General features: G+C 46.2%; 2 protein-coding genes across 10 annotated transcripts in view; both read left to right on the forward strand.

Annotated features, from left to right (window-relative positions):
* LOC115646790 (lipoxygenase homology domain-containing protein 1) overlaps positions 1 to 3,578 on the forward strand; it is a 313,208-nt gene extending 309,630 nt beyond the window's left edge. For all 7 annotated transcript variants that reach the window (XM_030553098.1, XM_030553099.1, XM_030553095.1 and 4 more), the window contains one exon: positions 201 to 3,578. In XM_030553098.1, the coding sequence (XP_030408958.1) occupies positions 201 to 255 (55 nt within the window). In that variant the 3' untranslated portion in view covers positions 256 to 3,578. The remainder of the gene's footprint in view (positions 1 to 200) is intronic.
* A 9,502-nt stretch (positions 3,579 to 13,080) lies between these two features.
* Positions 13,081 to 14,569, forward strand: part of XKR4 (XK related 4) — a 393,035-nt gene continuing 391,546 nt past the window's right edge. For all 3 annotated transcript variants that reach the window (XR_003999125.1, XR_003999126.1, XM_030553103.1), the window contains exon 1: positions 13,081 to 13,874. Coding sequence is in view for 1 of the 3 variants with exons in the window: in XM_030553103.1 (XP_030408963.1) it covers positions 13,081 to 13,874 (794 nt within the window). In the remaining 2 variants the exon portion in view is untranslated. The remainder of the gene's footprint in view (positions 13,875 to 14,569) is intronic.

Consider the following 14,569-nt stretch of genomic DNA (forward strand, 5'->3'; position numbering starts at 1 on the left):
CCGTGAAATCATCTATTTGTAACTTATCTATATAGTGCCTTTTTCTTTTAGCTCACTTCTGCTCCTGTTAAAGTCAGTGGCAAATTTCTCATTGAAATCAGAAAGAGCAGAAGCAGGGCCTTATTCCTTGTCTATTTGTTGGATTTCAGATATACTGTACCTAATGTACCAATTATGGGTTTTTATATTTTTCCTTCAAGGTGGCTTGCTGAGGATGAAAATGATGGACGCACTGTAGTGCAGCTTTATGCATAATTGTTTTCTAGGATTCGTAGTGAATATGCTGCTTCTTCAGATTCATGCTGATTTGATTTATTTGTATTTTATAATGATGAAGGTACTGTAATTATTATGGAGAACTGTCAAAACAATAAATTAAAAACATCAGTGGAGAGTAAACAGGTCTAATGTGAACAACACATTGCAATCCTACTAGGAATTCTTAACAGTTTTGCACAATTGAACTGTAAATAAAGCCGAAATTTAGAGCTATACCATGGTTTTCTGAATTTGATATGTGCATTCACAGGATGGGGTATATGTAGTAGCATTTAGGAAAACAATTTATGTTTGGTGATTTGTGTAAGTGTGTTCATCATAGTTAATACTTGCGTAAAATCTGTTTCAGGATCAATATTTATTAGAATTTGTATTTTCTCAGGATCACTTTTTAAACAAAACATACACCTCTTTTATACCACCATGCATTTTGTGTCCCATTACTGCACCTCCACAAAACTAACCCATGGAAAAAATTGTCCTCTTGGCTCTATCTTCACTGAACAATTCACACCCATTATTTAGTTCCCCCTGTGTGTGCAGGCCTTCCATTGACATTTGATGCATAATCTTTTGAAGAATACTGATACAGCAACCTTTAGATACCAGGGCTCTACCTACGGAGAAACCTACAAGAGAATTTCCATCAGCTGTCATTACGGTAGTAATAGTCATTACATCTTCTTTCTGGTTTTTAACTAATGTCAAAGAAAAATCTTAACACCTTCTCTTTCCCAAGTTCTGAATTGCAACAAGCTCAAAATAATAGTAATAATAATAAATAATGCATTTATGGCTGAAAATGTTGTTATTTATGAACTCACTCTGTTTATTTTGACTTTACCAGTGTTGGTGCTTCTAGTGTTCATAGAAGAAATGGGCCTAAAACAAAATCATGAATTGAACACTCCTTGATCAAAATACAAACCCAGTTCTAGATGTGAATGTTGCAAGGTGCCACTTCCTTTTTGAAGGTCAACCCCAAATCCTGGGTCTAAACACTCCTAAACTTTGGGTATGTCTACACTTCCCGGCATGTGTAGACAGACATTCTAACTCTGCTTGAGCTAGTGTAACCCACACACCTTCTGGGTGTGGTGGTCTGTCCCATCTGGTGACACTGAGACCACTTAAAGAGAGAGAGAGAAAGAGATTAACGTCTGCTCTACAGCCGTAGCTAAGAGCCAGTTGACTTTCAGCTCATGCACTAAGCTCCAGAGGTCCCTAGCGTGATCCCGCCTGCTGATGACCGGAGTCTGTCGGTGTTGCACTAGCACACTAAAAATAGAAGTGTTGTCCATGGTAGCACAAGCAGTATCTCAGGCTAGCCACCCGAGTATGCGGGTGAATTTATGCTCAGGCGGCTGTCCATTCTACCCTCACCTACGCTGCTATTTTTAGCATGCTAGCTCCAGCAGAGCTAGTGCATGTCTGTCTAGCTGGGCTAGGAATCATGATCCCAGGTGCAGTGTGGACATATCCATTGCAGGGTTTAAAATCTGTTTTTATATCTGAATTTTATAGCATGGGCCTATCTCTCCTTCAGAGCACCAGTAGACCGTATGCTTTCAGTGATCATATGAATTTGTCATAAATGTAGGTATTAAATTTATTTTTCTGGTGAAGTATTTGCATGTTTTCATTTTTAAAAAGTCCTGTGTTTATTTTCTCATGTCATTCTTTCAAATAAGGTATTTTGGCTGATAGGTTCATGGGAAATGAAACTTCAGTGGCTATTTTGATTAAAACAAACAAACGAAAACACCTCATGAGTACTGCAAGCTGAATTCTGTTTTTATGTACCTTGTTAGATCATCATGCAGAAGATCTACTGTAGGATGTGATCTGATTTAGTGAGAAAACACGGTCAATTTATCTCCTCAAAAATCCTTTTTGTGCTTGCGTTGCTAGTATGCACGCTGGAACAGATTTAAAACTGTATCCCCAGAGTGCACAGTTCAGCTACTTAGTATCAGTATTCATTACACTGAATCACTTTGTTGTGATCTACTATGTGATTTGTTTCATTGTTATGTCTTTCATTAATAGTTTGTAATACTACTCGCTTTGATGCCATTGCTGATTTATCAAGTGTAAATAATGCCGTCCTAATCTGTTTTCCATTGCTACCGGTGAATACCTTCTTTCAGCCGCTGGCTTCCTTACTGGAAAATGATTTGCTCTACCTGGACAGTGTACAAATAAGTGATTAGATTCGCTCCGTTGCGTACAGGGGAATGCAAACTATACCCCTGTGATGGCAAGGGCAGCAGCACAAGAGGGAGGTGCTTCAATACAAGGGCATGGCAAGGTACCTTCTACCTTAACAAGACTGCTTTAAATATCCCCAGAGTCTTAGTAGTAGAGGCTGCCTGGAAGATGTGCTTAGTTAGTACAATTAACATCTGACTTGGCCTCACCCACATAGTGGGCTTTGCTGACTTGCTCCAAGCTCTGCACTTTGGAGTATGCCACAGTGCCTGGAAGTGAATCAGGCTCAGTATGGTCATTCATAGTGGGTCAATTTGTTTCGTTTTAAATCCCTTTCAACATCCTACTTTAAAGTGACAGGTCAATAGAAAGTTATAATTCCATATGTTCAATTTGGAGTTTTGTAATGCCCTGGAGTAAAAATTTCAAAAATGCCAGCCCCTCAAAGTTGTTTAAGTGCCTAACTCCCATAGATTAAGTCAGTGGTTCTCAACAGGGCCACACATACCCCTGGGGATTGTGGCAGAATGGCTGATGTTGGTATGATGGGTCCCATGCTTTTCTTGGCAGGGGTCTAGGATGCCACCCCTTGTTCTTGCTCTTGGGGCACTGAGGGCCCCACTAATGGCCCAGGAAGGTGGTAGAGGAGGGAAGTAGGGAAGGGGTATGAGCCCCAGCCCCTCTCAACTTCTGCGGGTTTCTTACCCTCTTCCCCCTTGGGTAGGGTTATGCTCAGTCCTTGACACTGGGGGAGAGGGTCTCCCTTCCTCCTGTCTTTCAATTCAATTCTCAGCTCTCCCCCTCCCCCTTCTGCTTGAAGCAGGGTTTTTTATTAGGTTCCTGACAGGGCCTTAGTTGACTACAGGTGCTCCAGTTAACCTATAGTAACCTTCCCTAGTCTACTGGAAACCATGCCTTAATAAGTCTAGGGTTTATATGTCTCCCCTCTCCCATTCTTTCATTGCTCCTTGGCCTTACTGTATCACAGGGTATTCTGAGGTTTTTCAAGGGGTACACCTACTCATCTAGATATTTGCCTAGTTTTACAACAGGCTACATAAAAAGCACTAGTGAAGTTGGTACAAACTAAAATTTCAAACAATGACTTGTTTACACTGCTCTATATACTATACACTGAAATGTAAATACAATATTTATATTCAAATTGATTTATAATTATATGGGGGAAATGAGAGTGTAAGCCATTTTTCAGTAATAGTGTGCTGTGACACTTGTACTTTTATGTCTGATTTTGTAAGCAAGTACTTTTTAAGTGCAGTGTAACTTGAGGGTATGCAAGACAAATCAAACTCCTCAAAGGGTACAGTGCTCTGGAATGGTTGAGAGCCACTGGATTAAGTGACTTAGGAGCCTAAGTCTCATTTTTAAAAATGATTGAGGCACTTAGCCTAAGTCTCATTGACTTTTAATGATCTTTTCTTTCAATGATCCATTGACTTTCCATGAGACTACAGTTATGTTTTCACAAGTGCTACAGTGGCACAACTGTAGCACTACAGCTATGCTGCTGTAGATACTTACTACAATAACAGAAGGAGGTTTTCCATCAGTGTAATAAATCTACTCTTCAAGAGGCGATAGCTAGATTGACTGAGGAATTCTTCTGTTCCTTTAGCAGTGTCTATACCGGGACCTAGATCAGCTTAACTATCTCTCTAAGAGATGTGAATTTTTCACACCCCAGAGCAATGTAGCCAGGTCAACCTAAATTTTAGGTGTAGGCCAAGTCTTAGGCTCCGAAGTGCCTAAGGCCCAGGTTTCTAAAGGTATTTAGGTGTTGTTGCAGTCAGCATTGCAATGCCTAACTGATTGAGGAGCATAAATCTCATTCTCAGAAAGAATTTATGCATTTAGGAGCCTAACCCCAGTGTCAGTTGATGGGATTTAGACTCCTAGGTACCTAACTCTCTTTTGAAAATGCAATATAGGCTCCTAAGTCAGTTAGGCATTGCAATGCTAAGTGGAGCAATGACTAAAAATCTGGGCCTTAATCAGTTAGAAACTTTAAAAAATGTTGCTCCTAGTGCCTGAACATCTAGCATCACTTATATGGAGAAGAAGAGTAGCATTCTGCCTCTAATAATGCAGGATTCTGAAAGACCAAAGAATCTTTCTATCATAGTGCTGTGACTGGCATTAAGTGCAATGGTGGGAAAGTCCCTTCCTCTGCCTGTGACCTGAATGCTTCAGAGGGAATGGTGTCTAGTGCTGAGGAATTCCAAGACAAAGAACTTGGTTACGGTAGACTGAAGGTTGTACATATCAGTAGAGAGCTATTCATTTTAAACAGTGCGAGGATAATGTATTTTTTAAAAATTCAGGAACTATATATTGAAGATTAAAAATGAAACAAACATGCACCAGAAAATTAGAACATTGTGCCCCATAAAAGCTAAGAATCAGGAAGTCTGGAAATTCTCAGTTAAGATTATGATAACAGCCAGCTTTAACTCTGCTCCTTACCTCCACTTTTCCTCCTTAACTAAGTTTCACAGTGTAAATATGAATTACTATACTGTATCCATTCGTTGTGCACTGATATAACTTACAGCCACTTTTGTAGCCCTTTTCAGGTCCAGGAATATCTAAGGCTTTTCTTGATAGGGGGCGTAAGGACTTGAAGGAATATGACTTTGGAAACTGATTGTCCAAAGCCAGGCTCTGATTGTCTTGTTGGGCCATTTAATGCTGTCACAGCTATACAGTAGCTCCCAGCACTGCACCGCTGGAACCGCTTCACCAAAATGAAAAACAACAACTTATTTTACCAAGTAGATAAAATGAGTGAAACAAAATGAAAATAGAAAGTCAAAATCATTCCCCCTTTTTCCTATTTTCCTTCCTATTTGACCTAATGTTTGCTTGCTGCTTTTGGAGTGGGGAGGGCAGTGAAAAGATTTGTAACATGGTACAATTTTGGCTGCAAATGTACCTAGTCCCTGTAATGTCCCCTCACATGCCTGTCTCTTCTGCTATCTCCAGTTATATATTTCAATGTAAAAGATAAATCAACATGGAGTCGAGGTTGCTGATATCTGTCTAAAGAATGTATACTAAACTTTGAATTAAACTTCTTTCACAAACTTTAGAAGTGGCTTCCTCTTTCTAAGTAACTTTCCTGTCAATGTGCTCACATAAGTAGGAATGAGAAATCATATTTCACATTACAGCCTTTACTGCGATCACAAAAATATGAATTTAGTTCTTCAGTGCCTATAATTAAATATATTTAGATGCTTAAAATATGAATAGGTGGTTTCTGAAGAACTCAGTAGAGTAACTCCCCATTTAACTTCCTCTTGCTTAACATTGTTTCAATCTTACATCCCTACTCAGTTACAAAACATGCTCCATTTAAAGTTGTGCAATGCTTTGCTATAACATCATTTGGCTGCCTGCTTTGTCCACAGCTGGCAGTCCCCCTATCAGCTCCACTACCCTCTGGCAGACCCCATGGATCAGCGCCTTCTCCCTCTTCCCCCTGCCTCCTGTCCTCGGCAATCAGCTGGCTTACAGTGTTCAGGAGAGGGGAGGAGTGAGGACTCCACAGGCAGGCTCCCCTTCCATCCCCAGCCTCCCAAACGCCAGGAATGCCAGGAACGAGCTGGGCAGGAGGCAGAGGAGGGAGGGGGAAGCCTGTGCGCTGAGTCCTCGCTCCTTCCCCACATTGTAATATTTCACAATGTAATCTCATAGATACCTTTGTAGCATCTTGTAGTACTGTGTACTACTCTGTATATGCCAAACACAGTCAATTAAAGTGCTTTAGGGCTTGGCTCCAGTTCTGACCTTTGGCTTAGCCACTTAACCCTGACTCTGGCTTCTCCCTTGCAAATCTCTGATCTTTGCTTGTCAGTTGGAACTGCCACCACGTTCACCAGGCAAGATCCTGCTCCACCTGCTAGGTAGACTGCTCATGCCCTGGAAGCTTACATGTATTGACTGAATTACTTTATATTGGATTCATCATAATAAAATTATTTCCCCATATACAGGAAAATGTGGAAGTCATAAAATGTACTTGTTGTCAAATGAACTGGAATACATGAAAAAGGTTAAGGGAAAACTGTAAATAAATACTTTATTGTGTAAATACAAAATTAAACACATAGCCGATTCTGCTGACTTTATCATCTATAGATGTGTTAAATTTGTAGTTTAATTTAAAAAAAATCAAAAGGCCCCAAACTAGTGAACATTTTGTAACATGATCATTTTAAATGCTTCTAACATTAAAACTTTTTTAAAAGAAATGCAGTTGGTAGAGGACTATTAGTCAAAATAGATTCAAAATAGAATCCTACTTACTATTTTAACTATGTAATAGCTATTGAAGCTCTAAGATAAGACAGAAAGTCAATGACACAAGAGGACAGAAGGCTTGATTCTCCATAGTGTTACAGCAGTTTTATGCACTAGAATTACACTAGCAGAAAACCAGAGCAATGCAGTGGAGAATCAGGCAACAAGAAATGGACTGTCTGATCCTCCCAGTTATAATAAGTATCAAGAGCTGAATGTTAGTTGAGTTACAACTAAAATCACCCAACAAATGTATCTGATCTGGAAAAAGCTTCTTCCTTATAGGTTAGAAGAAAAGATAGAAAGGAATATCACCCTGAAGCAAGAGGTCATGATTGTCAAAAGTATTGCCAAACAAAGGGAAACAGCTTTGGTAAAAGTATTGATCCCTGCATGCAGAAATTGACTAATCTTACTCTGTACAAAGCTAACCTAAAGGCAAAGAGGGAACTGGAAGCAAAACCGGGAATCAAATGCATCAGAATAGATAGACCTATTTGATATAGCTAAATAATATTGCAGGAGAGCTTATGTGTGAGAATCTGAAAAAGCTAGAAAATACCATAAAGGAAAAGGAAGAAGATACATTCTTTTGCAGATTGGAACTGAGCAGAGCATTTCCTTGACTTTTGGAGCTGAGTTGGTCAAGGCCCCCTGTTCAGGAACACAGAGAACCAATACAGGAATAAAACATTTTTTCTTAAAATAGAAGTATGATTTGGGAAAGAAAAAGAAGCAGATGGAGTTGCTGAGACCTATAACAAAGAAAAAGATATTGCACCCATGAAAATACAGCCCTGGAAGAATTAGTTTTTTGCAAAGAAGAAAAAGTCAGCTTTGCATGGTTTATGAAGCAGGTGTGATGGCTGCAATCACAGTAAATATCTTTGAATTATACTTTGTAATGAATAGAATAGGATTCAGACGTGATCTTGTTGAATGCACACCAGTTTATATACTGTGCATATACAAATTCTCTTGTTATACTGGTGTAACTCCATTTAAGGTTCACCAGTATAACAGTGAAGAATACTTTGATAAATGCTTCTCTAGCACTTACATATTGCTTGGGATGCTTTCCATTATGTATCTAGTCGAGAAGAAGAAAAGAGAGAAATTGCTCTGGCAGTGTAAAGGGGCCTTAAAGTAGATGTAGATTTATGCTCACTCCCACTAGAAGGTCCCATTTACACCTCAAAAGGGGCTTACTGTAAATGAAAGGTGCACAGTGCCAACAGCTGAAAGTGGAGAAGTATACTGCAGAACCAGAGCAGTAGCCTAACTGGGGTGGGGGAGGAAATAAAACAGAGAGAGATCTCTTCCAGTTGCACAGTTCCACGGCTAGAACAGTGAATGAAATGGAAATTGATCCTGTCAAAGGAAAAAAGTCTCCTCCTGACTTCCAACACTAAGTGTACTGTGATCAATTGGAGTCTGTTGACTTCAGTGAGCTTCTAAGATCAGCCACTTAGAGTCCAAGTCCAAGCTCCTTTTGAAGCCCTGGGGAGAAAAGTTGGACCTTTATGATGTAAATACAGAAAACTATTGGTAATAAAATTATAAGAAACGGCTGTTTTGCAAAATTCCATGAAACACACAACATTGTATGGAAGGTCCAGGCAGCCATTCAATGTATACAGAAATGCAAATTAGAAAATATTCACCTGGGTGCTGATGCAATAACTAGAAAATGAAACCTGTTAGAAAAGAACTGGTTACTTAAATGAACAAGTCAAAACAGATTTTGGACTAATTTTGGCTCTCTTTGGCAGGATTCATAAACCACATAAGAGCTCTAAACTGAGGTGAGAGGGAAACAAGTTATTCCTAATTACAATATTTTAAACTTGATAATCTAAATAGATGATCTCTTTACATGCCCTGACTCTGCAACCTTTATTCAGACATTGTCCTTCAAGGCCCCATTGGGAAGGTTCTCCCCATGGAACAGTTGCCTTCAAACCTGATGGAGGATACCAAATGATCCCTAGCTCTGTAAACTAGCAATGGCTCTGAATCCCAGCAGCCACCTCACTCCACCTTCCATGTCTCTCAGTTGCCTAGATCCAGTGGCTTCTGGGGACCCAGGAGAGGATAGGCAGATTCATTAATACGGTCCTCATTTTACAATATCCACTGCAAGGCCTAATGGGGATATTATGCATCCCCTCCACAACTCCAGCCATTTCCTCTCTGGTGGACCACAAGCCATGCAGAAAGATCTCTCAATCTCAAGGGTTATGAAATGCGTGAATGCTGCTATACACACCTGCCTGGACCAGGAGCACCAGCTGGGCCCTTAAACAGGTTGTTGATTGCATGCTCTGTTTCAAATAATATTTCACAATGTAATCTCATAGATACCTTTGTAGCATCTTGTAGTACTGTGTACTACTCTGTATATGCCAAACACAGTCAATTAAAATCACATTAAAAGTCCACACTAAACTGATTTTATTATAGTGCAAGTATAATAGAGTAACAGTGACAATCTGCTGACATATATGGTAGCTTAACTGGCTACACAGTTAATTGCATTATCGGCTGACATAGGAATCTAGTGGATACATAGGACACCACATAGGTGCCCCATAAGTAAATTATTAAACTAGGTATCATAATTCTAAGGAATAACCATATGCTGAACAATTATGAGAATGAAATCAGTGTAGGCGTCAAGAGTGACTAGAAATTAAAAATAAAAATAAAAAATATATTTTTAAATTAAAATCAGGGCCTTGCAGAGCAAGTGTACATTATTTGAGAAACATTATGTGATCTTGTCATTAAAGACTGTATTGTAATGCATATGCACAAGGGGGGCAAGGTTGATATTAAATCTGACAATCATAACCTTATCATTCATTGACTTTTAAGTGCTCAGTTACATAGCCCGTAACAGTCTTTTCATAGACATTGCCTGTTTTCAGAGATTTTATGCTTAAGGGTTGTCTGTAGAACAAAACACTCTTCTTATACTCATCCTTCAATTACGAGTTTGAAGGCATAGCTAATGTGTATTTTTATTTGTCAGTATAAACGGTTCCACTTCATTGCTGGATTGGAAGGGGCTGTGTTAAGCAGCAGATTTTATCACTGGAATTCCCCCATCATGTTTTCATTAACGTTTCTATTAGGATTTTTCTATCAATACGATTAATTTTTTGGCTGCTTTATTTAGAAAGTGAAAATATAGTTATAATATATCACACAAAAAATGACTGTTAAATAAACCAGGAATGCCAAATGTCGGCCTTAACTTATACAATCCTATTGATGTCAGACGAGTTACAAGTGTAACAGAACAGGATTGTCCTTTCTTTCCCAACTCCCCCTTCCCCATGCAGAGTTCAGAGCTCTTATGCCATAGTTATCTCCAGGTCTTGCTTGTTTAACTGAGCCCTGTTTAACTGTTTATCAGATCATTATGTGGCTGAACTGTTGTTTTTAGCGAAATACAATTAATCAGATGTAACTTAACCAAGCAACTGCTGCCACCTTTGCGTGCGAAGCAATTAAAGCAATATGATGCTGTTGCACTGAGAACAACAGCATAATGAACAGCCCAGCGTTTTAGGAGTCGGGCTGTAACTCAGTCGCATGGCCAAGTCAGCAAGGCCTCTCTCGGAGGTGAGCAGCGCTTACTGGCAAGGGAAGTGCTGAATTGGCTAGAGTGCCAAGGGAGAGAGATTGCTGGAGCGGAAAAGCATTGTGGAGAGCCGGCACCAGGCTTTAGATTGCTAAAAAGTGCGAGCTCTGGGGCTGAATGAATAGGCAAGGGAGTGATTTCCATTTCAACCCATGCTTGTACTATCCCCTAGCCTAGCCGGGAGTGCTTTGGTTGTAAAATGAAAAGTACAGCCATGTGGCCATCTGTGCTACTCTAGGAGAAAGGCACATGGGTAAAATTAATAGTTTACGCAAGTCTGGAACCAGCCTCATTTTAGCAGCTGAAACTCGGCTCGGAAGTGGGGGAGGAGAACTACCTCAGGCATTGGCCTCGTGCATTACATTAATCCCGTGATGTCTCTGCCTGGGTGGCGGGACAGAGCGGTGTCTCCGCACCTTCCCCTGAGCGCCTCTGCCAACCTGTGAAGCACGGTGTGAGTTAAGAACGCACCGCTTGCCAAAGTTAACGGAGGTAAAACATTTCCTGCGGGAGGTATTATTTCTTTGTGCTTTGCCACCAGGGATTTCAAACCAGTTACCCGGGATCGGCCGCAGGTTTCTGCTCTGAGCGCTGGCGGGGGTGTTAGCCTGTAGCTTAACGAACACTCGGTCATGCCTGGCTGGGCAATGTCTTGGGGAGGCCACTGTTTGCTTGTTTATGGCACTGCTTCCAGCCCCTGGCTCTCCCGTGTCCTAGGCGTTCCTGCTGCACCAGCCCCACCCACCTGATTCCGGCGCAGCTCCCCACGAGACCTCTCACCCGCTGCGGGGGGACCCTCGGCCGCCACCCCTTCCCCATCCCCAGCCACACTCGCTAAGGGCCGAAGTGACAGAGCGGCACCTAACGGGGCAGCCTGGCCGGGCTCTCCCAGCTCAGCGCGGTGGCGGCAGCAGCAAGGGGACAGGTAGCTGCACACACACCGCTCCCCTCACCCGCCCGTCTCTCTCCTGCTGCCGCTTCCCGAGCGCAGTGCGCCCCCTCCCGGCAGCTACGCCCCCTGCGCCCCCTCCTTTCCCCCAGCAGCTCCTGCTCCCACAGCTCCCCCCCCCCGCGGCTGATCCCACAACGTCACCTCTCACCCTGCGCTGCAGCGCCTTTGGGCTCTCTGAGAGACCCCCCCACACAAACACACTCCGCCGCCCTTCCTCTCTGCAGTGCCGCTCCCCTCACCCCCATCCACCCGTGCCTGAACCCCCGCCTCCATCCCAATTTCTGCCTTCCCCAGTGATTCCCCATCCACTCCCCCATCCCAACCCCTGCTACCCCAGAGATCCTCATCCACCCCCGCCTCCATCCCATCCCCTACCTTCCCCAGTGACCCCCATCCATCCCGTGCCCTAACCCCCGCCTCCATCCCAACCTCTGCCTTCCCCAGTGATCCCCCATCCACACCCGCCTCCATCCCAACCCTGCCCTCCCCAGTGACCCCCCTTTTGCCCCCGCCTCCATCCCAACCCCTGCTACAACAGAGATCCCCCATCCATCCCTGCCTCCATCCCATCCCCTACCTTCCCCAGTGACCCCACATCCACTCTGTGCCTGAAACCCCTGCCTCCATCCCAAGTCCTGCTACCTAAGAGATCCCCATCCACCTCCGCCTCCCTCCCATCCCCTACCTTCCCCAGTGAACCCCATCCATCCCGTGCCCTAACCCCCGCCTCCATCCCAACTTCTGCCTTCCCCAGTGATCTCTCATCCACCCCCGCCTCCATCCCATCCCTTACCTTCCCCAGTGACCCCATCCATCCCATGCCCTAACCCCCGCCTCCCTCCCATCCCCTACCTTCCCCAGTGACCCCCATCCATCCCGTGCCTTAACCCCCGCCTCCATCCCAACTTCTGCCTTCCCCAGTGATCTCTCATCCACCCCCGCCTCCATCCCATCCCTTACCTTCCCCAGTGACCCCATCCATCCCATGCCCTAACCCCCGCCTCCATCCCAACCTCTGCTCGCCCCAATGATCCCCCACGCACTCCGTGCCTGAACCCCCCGCCTCCGTCCCAGCCTCTGCCCTCCCCCAGCGACCCCCCACTCCTCTGCCCTAATCCCGTCTCCATCTCAACCCCTCCCTTCCCCCGTGACCTCCCCCAGCCACCCCGTGGCCCCTGAGCAGCCCCTCCCCAGCGCAGTTCCTGGCCGCTCCCTGTCCCCGCACCCACGGACAGGCAGGTCGCTTCCCCCTCCCGCGCCCCCCCTTCACTCCCCGCCTCCCGCAGCGCTGGGTGCCCCGCCTCCTCCCGCCCGCGCGCCGCGGCTGGTGCTGGGGGCGGCGGCGGCAGCGAGGAGGAAGGGATGAGGTCATCCTCTTTCCCGGCGTCAGTCAGCTGGGTGGCGGCGGCGGAGGGCGGAGGGATGCGCCGGGCCGGGGAGCGGTCCCGCGGCTGCTGCCGGCTCGGGCGGAGCGCGCGGGTGGCGGGGCGCGGGGGCTGAGCGTGGCTCCCCACAGGCAGGCGGCGCTCCAGGCGCGGCGTCCCCGGGAGGAGCCGGCGGCCCGCGCCAGTAGCCGGGCAGGGGAGCGGAGCGGCGGCGGCGGGGGAGGAGCAGGGGGAGGCGCGGGATAAAGACGCGCTCTCCCCGGCGGCGGGGCGGAGGCATCATGGCCGCGAAGTCGGACGGGCGGCTGAAGATGAAGAAGGGCGGCGAGGTGGCGTTCACGCCGCTGCAGAACTCGGACCACTCGGGCTCGGTGCAGGCGCTGGCGCCGGGGCTGCCCTCGGGCGCGGGGCCGGGCGGCGGCGACGACGAGGCACCGGGGGGCGGCTGCTGCAGCGGCAGCGGCGGGGACGACTCGGGCGGAGGCTCCAGCTGCTGCGGCGGCGGGGGAAGAGGCGGCGGTGGCGGCTCCCGGGGCTCGGGCGGGGGCTCGTCGTCGCTATGCCTGCGGCTGGGCCGGGAGCAGCGGCGCTACTCGCTGTGGGACTGCCTGTGGATCCTGGCCGCCTTGGCCGTGTACTTCGCCGACGTGGGCACCGACATCTGGCTGGCGGTCGATTACTACCTGCGGGGCCAGCGCTGGTGGTTCGGGCTGACCCTCTTCTTCGTGCTGCTTGGCTCCCTCTCCGTGCAGGTGTTCAGCTTCCGCTGGTTCGTGCACGACTTCAGCACCGAGGACAGCGCCGCCTCTGCTGCCGGTCACTGCCCGGCCGCCGAGAGCAAACTGCTGGTGAGCAGCGGCTCGGCGGCCGGGGACATGGACGCCCCTCGCCCCTGCACGCCGCAGAGGCAGGCGTCCAACGCCAGCAAAAGCAACGCCACCACGGCCACCAACAGCAGCAACAGCAGCAGCACCAGCGGCGGCAGGGCCAGCAAGAGCAGGTCCGCTTCCTGCGCCTTCTGCATCTGGCTCCTGCAGTCTCTCATCCACATCCTGCAGCTCGGGCAGATCTGGAGGTACAGCCCTTTTACCCTGCTTACACCCCCCTACAAGCCACAGCTTCCTCGGGCTCCCCCCGGGGCTCGGCTCCTACCCGTCAAGTGATGTGGGGAGGGGCTCCTCTTGCGTGTGTAATTGAGCGAAAACTTAGATTGCTGTTAAGCTTTTCCTCTTTCTTTTCGGGAAGCAAGTGACCCTGTAAATAATGTAGTTTGGGCCTATGCAATTCTCTGTAGTGTGGATACGTGAGCATGCAAATACACACTCGCACTGGATTAGAATGTTATCCAAACTAGGTAGCTCCAACGTGTGCGAGGGAGCATGGATACATCCATTCCATTGCTACCACTGGCAATACTATCCGTTTCCGAGTGGCTGGGTAGGTAGACAATGAATATATTGCATACCCCTGCTCGCACACTGTTTTTGATGTGATTGTATTTAATATGCAGTGTGACAACCAGGCAAAAAGTATTGGTAACTGCCTCTGGAGAACTGGCTGTTGTAATGCGTTCAGGTGATTTGGATGGCGGTATCATTGTGTATAGCTCTAGAGGAGGTAGGACGACCAGATAGCAAGTGCGAAAAATCAGGTTGGGGGAGGGGGAATAGGATCCTACATAAGAAAAAGCCCCTAATATTTGGATAGTCCTGATAATATCAGGATGGCTGGTTACCTTAAGAGGAGATTTATGTAAAAACCCTAAAAAAA

The sequence above is a fragment of the Gopherus evgoodei genome, chromosome 2 (assembly GCF_007399415.2).
Source record: "Gopherus evgoodei ecotype Sinaloan lineage chromosome 2, rGopEvg1_v1.p, whole genome shotgun sequence".
Lineage (NCBI taxonomy): Eukaryota > Metazoa > Chordata > Testudines > Testudinidae > Gopherus > Gopherus evgoodei.